Source organism: Corylus avellana, chromosome 6 (genome assembly GCF_965113065.1).
Source record: "Corylus avellana chromosome 6, dhCorAvel1.hap1.2, whole genome shotgun sequence".
In the NCBI taxonomy this organism is placed as follows: domain Eukaryota; kingdom Viridiplantae; phylum Streptophyta; class Magnoliopsida; order Fagales; family Betulaceae; genus Corylus; species Corylus avellana.
This window is the reverse complement of record NC_142495.1, coordinates 27,952,942-27,967,961: the sequence shown is the minus strand read 5'-3', so window position 1 is coordinate 27,967,961 and position 15,020 is coordinate 27,952,942. Positions and strand designations below refer to the sequence as shown.

The window sequence follows — 15,020 nt, the reverse complement described above, 5'->3', positions numbered from 1 at the left end:
GTTTACAATCCTCTTCCCCATCCTTCGTTTTCTTGGCTCCCAAACGCCCGTTTCTCTCTTCCCCACAAATGGGTCTCGAAGCTTTTTGTATTCGAATTTCTAGGATTTTCGAAGCGAAGTTTTGATCATTACCCTGAGAGCGTTAATTCTTGGTTTGTTTGATTGAATTGTTGGGATCTAGTATCTAGATGTCTACGCTGGAAAATGGGTCGTATTGGTGCTACAGATGCAGCCGATTCGTTAGGGTTTTGAGCCAGGACTCGTCCGTCGTGTGCCCCGACTGCGAGACCGGGTTCGTGGAGGCCATCGACAACCCACTACGGGCCGTCCACCTGGACGCGCGGCGCAGGAGGATCCCTGCGGCCGCGATGTACATGATTGGTCAACGCTCCGCCGCCAATCCGGACCAGGCCAACACGGGCTCCACTATCCGCCGTATCCGGAGGATCGGCGTGGACCGCGGATCCCCCTTCAACCCGGTCGTCGTGCTCCGGGCACCATCCGGTAGCAGAGAGACACGTCGCTTCGAGCTTTACTACGACGACGGGGGTGGTTCCGGGCTCAGACCGTTGCCTCCGAGCGTATCGGAGTTTCTGTTGGGGTCCGGGTTCGACCGCCTCCTCGAGCAGCTCTCGCAGATTGAGCTAAACGGCGTCGGACGGTTCGAGCACCCTCCGGCTTCGAAGTCTGCCATTGAAGCGATGCCCACGATCGAAATCGGCGACGGCCACATATCCACGCATTCACACTGCGCCGTGTGCAAAGAAGAGTTCGAATTGGGATCGGAGGCCAGAGAGATGCCCTGCAAGCACATATACCACACGGACTGCATTCTCCCATGGCTCTCGCTTCACAATTCCTGTCCGGTCTGCCGCCACGAGCTGCCCGCGGATGTACCGACCGTGGCGGCGGAGCCTGTCCTCGCCGAGAGCGGGCAGGCGCGGCCTCTGGATGAGAACGTCGGGCTGACGATATGGAGGCTTCCGGGAGGTGGGTTTGCGGTGGGGAGATTTTCCGGGGGGAGAGGAAGAGGCAGCGAGCTTCCGGTGGTGTACACGGAAGTCGATGGAGGGTTCAACAATGGCGGTGCCCCGAGGAGGGTTTCGTGGGCGGCGAGGGGCAGGGGAGGGAGCGAGGGCGGTGGGTTTGGCCGGGCGGTTCGGAATTTGTTCTCGTGCTTTCGGGGAATTGGGTCTTCGGGGTCGAGTTCGAGCGCTAATTTGGATAGGCCAGCGGCTAGGAGAGCGAGATCGATGTCTTTGACGTCGAGGAGGCGGAGGACTTGGTCTCTGGAATTGAATACTAGGAGTAGGGAATGGTAACAAATGGGAAATGGCCGAGAAGTTGTCAACTTTGGCTTCTGGGATGGTTTCCAAGGGGAAGGGGGGGTGTAAGTGTGTATATAGTGAGAAAGGGAGAATCGGGGGTCTCCCAATTCACAGTTCCATTATGAAGGAAAGGAAATAAGTATCGAACTCTTATATGCATAAAAGAGGAGGGAGCTAGCAAGAGCAGCGGGAGAGGCCGGAGAGAGAGAGAGAGAGAGAGAGAAAGGGAGGGAGACTGCGTTTGAAGGTGGCTTCTGTGGGCAGCAACCAGCAAGAAGGTACATGAGTTTTGTGTACCAGTACCATAGTGCTTATGCAAAGTTTCGTGAAATTGAATTAGAATTACGTGCAACTGTTATTTATTTTCTTTTTTTATATATATTTTTTCTTAGATTGATTTTCATCAAATTTTAATATCTACTTAGCTTCAGTTTGTATCTTCCATGTTTCTGTCATTATAAAATATAAGTATATAACCAAAGGTGCTATTTAGCTCATGAACCGTACGTGTGTTGCCTGAGATTTAATTTCTTTCTTTCTGATAAGCAATTTAATATTTCAAAACTAAAAATAATTTGAAAGGGATATATATGCCGTTCGATGGCAAGACAGAGAAAATAATTGTGAGCAGTAGAGATTGACTTTGTCTGCGTTGAAACATTTGAGAAACAGCTTGGCAATTCCTTGTTGGATGTGCGATTGCAATCAAGTTAGGTGAGTCAAATGGTGATGATGGAAGCGGAGGATAAATATCTCATGTAGCAGATTCCTATTCGGACACCTCTCCCATGCTCATCCCATGGGGGCTTTTTAAGTCATACTGTGACAACGCTAAAAGTGAATAATTATGTATGGTGACTGGTGAGAGTATACCAAAAAGTTGGAAACTCCCACATCAATGATGGAGGAAACTAGCTTTTGGGCATACAAGAAAATGACAGAGTTAACAAACTATGTCGGAGGAAATTCTGTCAACTCAGTCTTTAAAAAAGTACATGCTTTTTTTTTTTTTTTTTTTTGGTTTAATACCCTTTTATATATATATATATATATATATATGACAAATACACGCTAGTAAAAAAAATGTATTTTTTATATGTTAAGGAAAAAAAATTGTAAGAACGAGAGAGATACAACAAGACCTTCTTGCACGCTTTTGTTGCATATCGATAACTCTAATATAGGTTGTTTATTCAAAGTGAGCAGCACAAATTTTGGCATGCTATACTGCATGTTAAAAACTTTAAATTGTTTCTTTTTTTAAGTAGTTAGTGACCTTCTAACGATTAGTTTTGCGGATGATTGAACCACTCTTGAGGCTCTTTGGGTAGTTCGACCACCTTCTATGGCTAATTACGGGAGTGGCAAAACCACCCTATTACTGTGGGGATGGTTTGACCACACCCGCAATGATGGTGTGGTCACCTTTTCTAGCCAATTATGGAGTGAAAACAGGGTGAAACCTCTTATTTTTATTATTATTATTATTATATATGATAGTAAATTTATAACTTCATAAAGATTGTAACCGAAAAATAAGCAAAATTTGTTGGAATGAGATCATTTTGTTACGAAGGCATGCTAGAAGGATTTATTTGTTACAACGCCAAACCATATATACCATGAAAACAATAAAATTTTCACCAAGAAATGGCTCTCAATGGGCTTATACAAACCAAACTTTGAGAGCCTATTGAGGTTATGGGCTATCCAACAAACTGCCAGGGCCCAAAATAATATATGCATGTCGCGGATATCATATCGAACAAAAAATGTCGTTGAAAAATTCTGAAATCCCACAATCTCTCATCAATTGTTCAGGAAGCACTTTACCGGCTCAAGATCGAAGCCGTTTCTTATGAATTTTGTTGGGCTGGGCTAGCCTTTACAAAGGCACTCGTCAAACTCGTAAGTACCAAGGTGCTTCGAAAAAAAAAAAAAAAAAAAAAAAACCGACAAATGGAAGAGAAATCAAGCTTCAGTTTTTAAGCGTGATTAAGGGTGCGCAAAACGTAACTCGTTTGGCATTACTATTTAAAAAACACTTAATCTAAAAGTAGAAGAAGAAGAAAAAAAATCTGCAATTTCTATAAGCAGGTTAAGGAATACTTATTTGATAAAACACAAATTTAAACTAAAATTAAGATCTCGCATAACAAATATTTGATAAAAAAATGTATTTTTTAATATATTTTACCAAACAACTTTGCGATTTTAAAAAGTAACGATTTCAAAAACGCAATTTTTAAAATGGAAAATGTTAAGGTCACAACATAAATCCAACTTATGGCCAATTTCTCTCCTAAGTATCATTTAAAAAAGAAAAAATTGATAGAGGGGATTTTGGGATTCTGAAAATATGGAAGAAAAAAAGACAATTTATTTGGTTTAAAATTCAAATTTTTTTTACATGTAGGAGAGAAGTTGGCCATGAATTGAGTTTGTGTTGTGTCCTTATCAAACCTCTGAAAAAATCACACTTATTTAAACCACAATCCAAAATGGATCCTAAGCTAAACAATCTGCACCCTTTAGACATTCTTGTCAAACCAGTAACCGCAATTTAGAGAGACAACACAAAATATTTCACATAAAGCCTAATTATTTAGATAAGTAATCTAATATCTTAAAATTTATTTAAACAGAAAGCAAATAAAGGCTAAACTAAAAAACTCAAATCAGACAGATTATTAGCACTTCAGTAAACTGGAAGGAGATCAGAAAGGTGAAAGTCACTAGTGAATGCAACTAATGAAGGCCGCAGCGCTCTTTTATAGATAAAATCATCTGGAGTAAGAATACTCATATAAACTTAAATATAGATAAGTTTCCAAAGAAACCGTGAAGATTAAGAAAATGAACAATGGAAAAAGGTGTTCCTTCACAAACATAGAGTCTGAGGCTCAATCGGTTCGATTTATTTTTAAAAACTCAATTTATACAGACCACTAGCACCTCAAAGCCAGAGTATTACTGGATCCCGATCAAGAATGCAACCCGATCTTTTACATAATACTGCTGCATACATACATACATTGATAATACAAATCTCCACGTACGACCTGGAGTATTAACACGTACAATACAAACACATATACATATTCTACGTTCTGATTGGTTCTTAGTCATAACATGATCGTTAAACACAAATTACAATAGAAATCCACCCCATTAAATGTGATGTTAAATATTGTTCCATTGTCGTTGTACTTGTGGCACATATTGCTTCCGTCCGCCTAGTCGCACGACCGAACTTACTAGATATGGAAGAAAAACTCCGACGTAAGTAAAGGGTTGACTGTTAATTTCAGTTGGCCGCACGGAATCAACTGAAACAAGATATGTCATATGTGGCCGTCATAGCACGTAACGCCATCCAAGTCACCAGAAAAAATGGAGAGTGGAATACGAGAAAGAAAATAACGAGGGCAGACGAAGAAAACGTCACCGAAGATTACAGAAAATGTAGGCTTTGTACGCACTCGGGTTAGAAGCTATAATTGCCTTACAGGCGTAATGATTGTCATTGGTATCTTGCCAAACCCCTCCGGGAGGGTTGACGGCTGCTTGGAAGGTTACGGCAGCCACCACTAGAAGAGCAAATAAGGAAATCGAATCCCTTCTTTCAGGTGGGATTGGGTGGTTGGAACCAGATCCAGCCATTTCATAACCACCAAGATATATACAGAAGCTAAGGCGACCAACTCCCGTTACTGCATTTTCATGCCTTAACAGACAACTTATATAGAAACACATGGGCATGGCTCCGTTTTCTTTTTCTTTTTCTCTTTTTCTCTTTCTCTTTTCCTTTTCCTTTTCCTTTTCCTTTTTGCTTTCTTTGACTTGAGTAATATCCCGAACAAACACGTTGCAATTCTTAAAATAAAATCTAACCACACCTATAAATAGTTAATAACGAAAGAAAAGTCCTAAATCCAAGAAAACAATATTTGTACGTAAGTAGCTCCTTTTATTGTGGAAAGGATCATATTCTCATCTGGCATCTGTTGTGGAAGAGAGGGATTATAAGTAGTTCTTTAATTTTTCTTAAATTTAGAAGAAAAAAAAAAAAAAAAAAAAAAAAAAACCACAAAAAATCATTCACAGCCAAGTGAATTCAACCCGAACCCATTACTAATAAAAATAAATAAATTTAATTATTTAACTAATATTTTAACAATAACGCTCAAGGGGCTGCGCAACACTTAAGTACTCTCTTAATTCTCATGTAAATTTTTGTAATAGAAAACTTCACTCAAACTCCTGAATTGTCACAACTTTTACAATGTAACAACCTAAAGTTCAACTTCTTTCGATTTAGTGTATCCATTTTTCAATTGTTTGCAATGTTTTTTCTCGGTTATAATTTTCTGTTAAATCTCAAACGAAGGGTATAAAATTTTCAAAATGCCTTCATTTTTTCTTAAAAAAATAAAAAAATAAAAAATTACTCACCACTTTTTGACCTGTAGCCTGTAGGTCACCTCATGACATGCCGTGTGACCCTACCGAGAGTCACTTTGTTACCCGCCATGGGTCACTTCTATATTTTAAACAGCATCTACACAAACAAAGGAAAAACTTTGATAAGGGTCTCTTCCATTAACTTCTATGAGCTCTCTCCATTTTTTCATGATTTGTGAATGTGGAGACAATCCGTCATATAATAGATTGGAGAAATCTGCACTAATTAACTTGCTTGATTATTTTCTTTCTTTTGTAAAGTGCGCATTATTTTTGTTCATAGATTATATTACACAACGAGAGGTATATAGAGAGCATTCTATCTCAATGGATGAACATTTCAATAGTCCCCCTATGGGTTTATATTGAACTTTCCGAGCCCATTGAGGTTACTTATGGGCTATCCAGCGAATCTCCTTGTGGCCCAAAAGGATATGAATTCATCATATCTTAATTGAATAACGCTACACATCTAATGGTAGTTTTAAAAGCTGACAATAGGTGTACATAAAAAAATGAGTGTGAAAATGAGAGTGTGTGATATTACTCTATATCACTTGTCTTACTAAAATAGTTGTTTGAAAGTCCCATAATCTCATCAATTGTGCAAATTTTTTTATTAACATACTAAGAACTAATTCTCTATTTTAGCTACTGTTTTTTCTATATACACTCCAACGAGTTTTATTTTCTCTTATCTGCTTTCTTGTAGACATTATTTTTTTATTATATTCATGCCAACAACCTAAAATGGCTCGTCCCCCACGCCCCACCACTTCCTCCTACCACAATGATCCCTTCAACTTTACCTTTGCTGTTGTCTGCCGCCCCTCAATTGCGGCTACCTCATCAACCCGGACCTCCAACGAGACATTTAGGCTCACCTCTTCTCCTCCCTCCTCCATGTCAACCCCTCCCACTGACTGAGGCCCCTCTTCGCCTTGCCCTTTGTCCAATGCGTCAATGACAAGCTAGTCTTCGAGGACTTCAACTTTAAGGCCATATACATGGTCGACTTACTCCCACTCCCCGGCCCATCTCTACGAGGCAAGCCACCAGTGCACCACACGTATAAGAGAATTCAGGATGTAAGTAGGATTACATATTTCCTAATAAAGTTAAGAAATGATATAATTTATTCATTTTTCAACCATCTTTTAATCATCTCCATAATGAATTGATGAATACACCATTAAATTTGTAAGATGAGATGAAAAAAATATTGACGTGAATTATTTCTTAATAAAGCTTTTGTATAAACTTGACAGGAGGAAATGCTTATGATGATGTTGCAGTCCTTACTTAATAAAAAAGAAAAGGAAAATCGAATGGACTATTCGGCAAAGGTGAGTTATCGAGCAAGTTGAGGGATTGGGCCTATCTATTATGGCTTGCAATGATTGAATTCGTGAACCCATTCAATAAGTTATTAGAAAGTTAGCAAAACGCCAACATCCATCTGCCTCCGTCACCCTAACAAACTTTAAAAATACACACAAAATGCATTGGCGTGGGTCTGGGAGGAATCAATTAAACTCACATCAAACTTTGCAATAATATATAAAGTTTTATCGATCCACGGGTGACATTGATTGTGAAGGCACACCCATTTCCTTTGTTTTCTTATGTTTGACTTCTCCCTTTTTCCATCTTCCCCTTTTATGAGTTTAATATATTTTTAAGATAAGTAATGATTTAATATAATAAGTATTTTATGTTTTAAATGATTTGTCAAGAGACGCTCAAACCATAAGATTATGCAGAAAGCGGTATTTCTCTAAAGTTTTATGTATGTAAGGCTTGTAGGAAATTCTTTTCAGATTCAGCCAAGAATGTGGGATCAAAATTCAAAAGCCAAACTAAAATTATTTCAACTTTTTTCTGAAAAGAAACTGATATTTGAAACCTTTTTAGCTCATGTCATGTCGAGGCACTGCAAAAGAATACCTTTTTTTTTTTTTTCTTTTTTTTTTTTTTTTTTAATGGTTGGAAGACAACTCAAAAAACAAGTGTTTGGGCCATTATCCACGACAAATTGACAATTGAATTTTGACCATTAATTGGTTCGTATTCCTACTTTTTTTGTCAGCATATGCACATTTTCAAACATTAGGCAGGAGATATTGTTATATAGGCAATCATATTTAGAGCATATTTAGAATTGTGTTTGAGAAATAGAGTTTTTAAGTCAAAAAAAAATTTTAGTCAAAGTTTGATTTTTAAGTTTTTGTCAAAAGTGCTTTTAATTTTTTTACTAAATGCATACTTTTTTTTTTCTTTTTTTTTTTTTTTTTTTTTCAAACGGACTTTTTGAGTGTTAAAATCACGTTTACGCCCTTCAAACGCAATCCCAAATAGGCCCTTAATGTGACACTGAAAATTATCATTAAATTCAAAATTTAATTTTTTTTTTACGGAAATTTTGTTAGAATTTATTGATAAAAGATTAAGAGCATAAATCTCTTATATCACAGATAAATTTAATTATTATTTTTTTTAACGAAATTTTTTTTAGATTTCATTGATAAAAGATCAAGAGCATAAAGCTCTTATATCATAAATCATAGCAAAAAACTGTGAAGTTACAAAATCATAGATACATTCAAAAAATTCTTACAATCAAGTACTATCCATGACTTTTAGATTTCGTTAACCCATTTACAATTATAGTTATGAAACATATTTGCTCTAGACAGATTAAATCTAAGACATGGGTAGCCCAAACTTTTAAGCTTTATTTTCCAGCCGTAAGCGATAATCCCCACACCGATATATTCCTCTTCGGCGTAAAAGGTCAGGAAAACAACTCACATCGACCCATAGATCAAGAAAAAAATAACAAAACATCAAAACTAAAAAAAAAACAAAATTCCCAATATATATGCAGCATTGAAGTAGCACGACATTGTAAACATCCCAAAAAGATACAGCTTGACCGATGAAGACAAGTAGATCTGACTTTGAAAAATTAGATCTAGATCTAGATCTACAAACTAAATTTAAAACAAAACTGCCAAAAATTGACTTCGAAAGAGGTTACAAAATAAATATACCGAATACTGCTACCAAGAGAATAGAAAAGAACGGCTTCTCTCTCTCCTCTGTGTAGTTGGTAATTTAATTATCATGTTAAGAAATATATATTTAAAAATATAAAAATAAAAATATATGTAACTTTTTTGATTAGTCGCAGATGATTTTGACGGTCCTTATCTATCTATCTAAGCCTAGCTGGCGGTTACTAATTGACAATAGCCATGAGTGACTGTTTGATAGATGACGAAAAGACGCGTGGTTGGACATGAAAGCTTGACTAAAACTGAAACCAACTAATTGGTAATTGGATTAAGGACACCCTCTCTGTTCGTCTGTTGGGGCAACGAAAGTCACCCTTATGTTTCTTCCGGTGCCGTCATAGCGTCAACGTGCTTAATTAATAATTGGGAATAACGCCAATGGCGTCATCAATGTTTGATTGAGATTGATCATGTCCCAAACTTCATTCTTCCAATGCCTTCTACACGTGAAACCACTACTCCATAACATCATTGTAGTCCATAAAGAAAATAAAAAATAAATAGATAATAGTCCATAACATCATTGTAGCATTTGGGCTTCGAGTACTACAATGAAATTTTAATATTCATTCCATGGCTGGGGAGTGGTGACGGCCAACCGGCGGTCCGACCACCATGTCTTGAAAGATTCAAAATTGCTAAAAATGGGTTTTTTTTTTTTTTTATTTTTTTTTTTTGGTCACCCCATGTTTGAGATTTAGATTTAGATCGTGTGGGGAAGGTTCTCATGAAATGGAGAGCTTGAGAAATGAGGCAAATCTTCTAGTGTGGAAAGAGGAGGATGAAGTCAAAAAAGAAAAAAAGGTAGTCTCCAATTGCTACTATTATCATTATTAGTTTATAAACGTCTAAATGCTTGACACCGGATCATTTATGGATCGAAACGAGGAAAAAAAAAAAAAAATGGAGTCGGCGGCTCCCACAAAACAGAGTTTCGTGTATGTTTGCGGAAAGTTCAAATCTTAATTAATTAATTAGGTGTCGGATGCACACCTAATCTGATTTAACAACTCAATTATCTAGTAAGTGTTCAAGAGTCGAGGCATAAAATAAGAGTTTCTTATCTCCAGGCTATGCAATTTGGTAGTGGTGGTGGTGCCTTCCTTGCTGTGTTCTTCCGGATTTCCATACAAATATCACCTTTTTTGTCCCCTTTTATACCTTCAAGAGAACAGCCAACTCGTCGGTAATTGCAAAACAGTAGGTGAGTATTGATTAAAACCATTATTATTATAATTCTATTCATTTTTAATAAGATTAACAAAGTATATATCTTACGTTAATCTTTTTTTTTTTTTTTTTTTAACAGAAGTTTGAAAGAATATTCTAATCATGGTTAAGAAATACTGGAGAGGCAGCCTAAAGGAGTGATTTAGGATTATGACACCTTGGTTATTAACGGCTACAAAAGCAACACCTATATATACATATGGTCCTTCAATTAATTTGGAAAATTGACATGCATTAATAGACGAATCTTATCTCTTCTTTCACCTACTATTTTGTATTCCCTATAAATATAATAGAATCAATTGTAATATTACATGTTAAGTTAATACAATAGAGATATAATTGAATACTATCGTGATAGACGTATATATAGATCTCAAAATCTATACCACCTAAATTTTTTTGTTATCTTTTGTATTTTATATTTTATTCTATATTTATCACATTTAAAAGCAGATTGAATCACAAAACATTAACAAACAAAAAAACATCAAAATACAAAATACATATTAAAATTAATTAATTAATTAATTATTAAAAAAAAGAAAAAAAAAAAAGAAAAGAAAAGCAAAGAAGACGTACTCAAGTCCAATGCATGTCACCGGACAATTTAAAAGAAGAAAGAGAGATAGCTCTCACCCACTCAGGCCCCTCGAAAGCCCCGAACACTAACAGAGACTTCTTCTTCTTCTCTCTGATACCAAAGCATTCAGAAAAATTCATTTCAAAAATTCTCTATTGCTTCCTCCATGGCCTTTCTTCAACATTTACTTGTTCTTGAGCTAATTAGCCTTTTCATCATCATAAACCAACCCCAATACTCTCTCTCAGCTGCAATACAGAAAGCACTGATATTGCCCCTCAAAACCCAGACACTCCCACATGGTGGGTCACCCCCAAAACCTTCAAACAAGCTTGCTTTCCGCCACAACGTCACCTTAACAGTCTCCCTCACCCTTGGCTCGCCTCCACAGACCGTTACCATGGTCCTCGACACAGGAAGTGAGCTCTCTTGGCTCCACTGCAAGAAAAACCCAATCTTCAACTCCATATTCAACCCGCTTCTCTCTTCTTCCTACTCCCCAATCCCATGCTCCTCCCCCGTATGCAGAACCCGGACCCAGACCCTACCCATACGCCCTTCCTGTGACCTGAATAAGCTCTGCCACACGATTATCTCGTACGCTGACGCCACCTCCATTGAGGGCAACCTCGCCTTTGAAACTTTCAATATCGGAAACTCCGCCCGACCCGGTACGATATTCGGGTGCATGGATTCTGGGTTCAGTTCCAACTCTGAGGAGGACTCAAAGACAACCGGATTGATGGGTCTGAACCGGGGTTCCTTGTCGTTCGTCAACCAAATGGGTTTCCCGAAATTCTCCTACTGTATATCGGGTCGTGACTCGTCCGGTGTTCTGCTTTTCGGCGAATCGAGTTTCTCTTGGCTCCAACCCTTGAACTACACCCCTTTGGTTCAAATATCGCAACCGTTACCATATTTTGATCGGGTGGCCTATTCAATCCAACTCGAAGGGATTAAAGTTTCGGGTAAAATTTTGTCGCTCCCGAAATCCGTCTTTGTACCGGATCATACAGGGGCGGGACAGACCATGGTCGACTCGGGTACTCAGTTCACATTCCTACTCGGCCCGGTTTACACCGCTTTGAAGAACGAGTTCATGCAACAAATGAAGGGAATATGGAGTCCTTTGGGTGATCCCAACTTTGTTTTTCAAGGAGCTATGGATTTGTGCTACCGAGTCCCTTTGACTCGGCCAAGTTTGCCCCAGTTGCCTAGAGTGAGCCTGATGTTTCGGGGGGCCGAAATGGTCGTATCGGGAGAGAGGTTAATGTATCGGGTACCGGGCATGGTGAAGGGTGGTGATTCGGTGTATTGTTTCACATTTGGGAACTCTGACTTGTTGGGTATAGAGGCTTTCGTGATTGGTCATCATCACCAGCAGAATTTGTGGATGGAGTTCGATTTGGTGAAGTCTAGGGTTGGACTAGCTGAGGTTAGGTGTGATCTTGCAAGTCAAAGGCTTGGATTGGCTCTTTAGGTGAAACCTGTAGGCTAAACTTTTAGGCTCACTGCATACAACTTATATTCACTTGCTCTTGTTGCATCCGTTGGAGCACATATGCAATCTATAAAGTGTATTTTGCATGCCAATTTTTACACTAATTTATTATTTACTAACTTGACATGATTTAAGTGACTTGTTACGTCAGATATTATTTTAAAAAAAAATTACCTTAAATAAATCGGTCAGTAAAAAATGAATATAAATAATATTACTCCAGCAATGAATCGCCGGAGAGAGTTATTCAAATAATGCAATAATTCGAACAACCTAAAACAAAAGGTTGTAGGGTCTACTATTCTGACTAACTTGTATGCAAAACTTTATTATCTCGAATGAGTTCTTCTCTATTAAGCTGTTCAAATTTTGGAGACATTTAGGGAATCTTAACCCCTTATAAAAGACTACCTAACAATTTTTTGGAGTGATTGTAGAATTGCTATTAGAAATGGGTCTTGGACCTAACTCAATCCAAAAGTTAGCTCTAGAGTTGAGGTTTTCTCTTGCCCTTATAAATGACCAATCTCCTTAATACCCAGGCAATGTGAGACTTCCAACACGCCCCCTCACGTGTGGCGGGAGGACATCCAAGCCCAACACGCGCGACAATGGGTGACAGTGTCCACAGCCAATTAATTGGGCTAAGCTTTGATACCAAGTTAGAAATGAGTATTTCTGTTAGAAATGGATTTTGAGTCTAACTCAACTCAAAAGCTAGTTCTAGAGTTGAGATTTTCTCCCACCTTTATAAATGACCAATTTCCTTAATACCCAAGCAATGTGAAACTTCCAACAATTGGGTTTTAATGACCCACCTCCTATGGCCTATTATTAATATGGCAGCACAGTCTTGGAGGGGGATGAACATCAGATGTAATTTAAAAATGTATCTTGGGTGAATTTTTTTTTTCCTGTTTTCAAATTTTCAGTATAAAAATGTATATTTTATAATTTAATTTGCAGGATTCTGTGAATCTCTATGGATCTGGTGGCTGGCGGTGCAGTAGAGGCCAGGGAGTTTCTAGATTTATATTTTGGGAGCAGTTGGCTTGTGGGTGCCATCTGGGGAAAGCTTATATTTTGGCGATGCTGCTGTAAAAAAAAAAAAATAAATAAAAATAAAAAATAAAAAATTACACCACATCTAGTAGTTGTTTTACTATTTAAATTTAATTCTATATTTTTGAGGAGAAATAAAAAAGAGAATAAAATTAAATTTGAGAAAATAAAAACTAGAAAAAATGTACTATGGAGTTTGGTGTTGCACCACAGCTAATCAGAAGCTTAACTTCATTAATTAAGGCTCTGACTTCTGGGTTTTGAAAGTCTTATGGCTGCTGCCAGCTGGCCCCTTTGAAATCTGCCCAATGGCATCCCAGAAAAGCGCCAGCCATTCAACATGTTCCCATTTGATCAATCAATTATCAAATTTTCACTAAACTATGCTATTGCCAGATGGCTTATTTATTTCTAAGTTTAATTAACATTGAACTTATAAAGTTGTTTACATAGCTAGCTTTAAGATTTGTTAGAAAGTTGTTGACGGTGGATTGGGATCCCATGCAATATTGCTTTTGTGAACCGTTCATCTAAGTGGTATTGCATGGAGTGAAATACCTTATTTAATTGTGGACAATTTATTTAAAATGAACTACCTAAATCTTAATAACAAGGCCAAATAATACATGGTTCAACAATCCAAAATGAATGATTTGGAGAGGAGTAATGGTAGGTACCATTTTTTTATTCCTCTAAAGTTGATATTACTTTTAAAATTATCATCAAATTTTAGATGAATCATACTTGTATTTTGATTCAATTGTGATTTTGAAAGTCATATCAACTTTAAAAAAAAATTTATAATGATAAAAAGATAGTATTTATCATTACTCTTTAGAAAGATGTCGGCTCGGGCGGCTAACCACTTCCAAATTGAGTCACCTTCAAAGGTGGTCAGAGTTCATGGTTTAAACGGTCCAGATTTGGCCGACAGGGTGGCAAAATCACCCAGTTTTGGCATTTTCCATCTTTACAAGATTCTAAGCGAAATAAATAAATACAGTAGAACAAAGTCTAAACTTCTGGCGATGCGCATGCACACGGTAGTACTACAACACTGTAGTTGCACATATATTGGCCCTATTCCCTATTGGAGTAATATTCAGCACGTACAGGGCGTCAAATGCTTGCTTTTGTGGCAAGTGATCATCAGGAAGTGACACTAGAACAATATCTTTGTATTATGATACGGCAAAGAAGGGCATAAATGCCTCATAGAACGTAGGGGGCCCTCCTGTATTCAATGGCTTTTGGGAGCTTTTACATGGCGTAGCTTGCACTGACAGATGCTTCTGCCAAATATATTCTTTCTTCCTTCCAAACAACCATGCAGTCTTGTCCGCGTCCATTTCACCTGGTTTTTACCCGCAGAATGTGGGCCATGTAATCCGATCGACTATCTATCCAACAACATGGATTCACCTTCTTCCTCCATGTTTTGCGGTGCTCAAACCTACACTTGTCTCCACTTCCTCGGAGCTCGATCTCTTTTGTTTTAGAGAGGCTTCAACAACTTGCAATTTGGTCCATGAATTGCAGACAATCTTCATATTTTGATGATAACCCAAAACTGAAACCTATTCGAGAATGTAGATTCCATCAAGCCCTTCACTCAATTGGCTGCAATTCGAACAACTAATTACAAAGTATTCTACTCCTATCGACCCAAAAAAAAAAAGGAAACTTCAGAAAGTCGCCTAAACTTTCAACCGTGTTGACATTATCTCTTTGAATTTTCAAAATTTTCACTTAAGCCCCTGAACTTTAGTTTTCTC

General features: G+C 37.8%; 2 protein-coding genes across 2 annotated transcripts; both read left to right on the top strand.

Moving 5' to 3' along the window:
• LOC132187088 (putative E3 ubiquitin-protein ligase RHC2A) lies at nucleotides 1-1,825 on the top strand. The gene has a single exon (XM_059601260.2). It carries the CDS (start codon nucleotides 189-191, stop codon nucleotides 1,320-1,322), a length of 1,134 nt encoding a protein of 377 aa, XP_059457243.1. The 5' UTR covers nucleotides 1-188; the 3' UTR covers nucleotides 1,323-1,825.
• Nucleotides 1,826-10,684: 8,859 nt separating this feature from the next.
• Nucleotides 10,685-12,312, top strand: LOC132187146 (Eukaryotic aspartyl protease family protein). Its single transcript, XM_059601343.2, has one exon. It carries the CDS (start codon nucleotides 10,849-10,851, stop codon nucleotides 12,160-12,162), a length of 1,314 nt encoding a protein of 437 aa, XP_059457326.1. The 5' UTR covers nucleotides 10,685-10,848; the 3' UTR covers nucleotides 12,163-12,312.
• The last annotated feature ends 2,708 nt before the right edge of the window (nucleotides 12,313-15,020 follow it).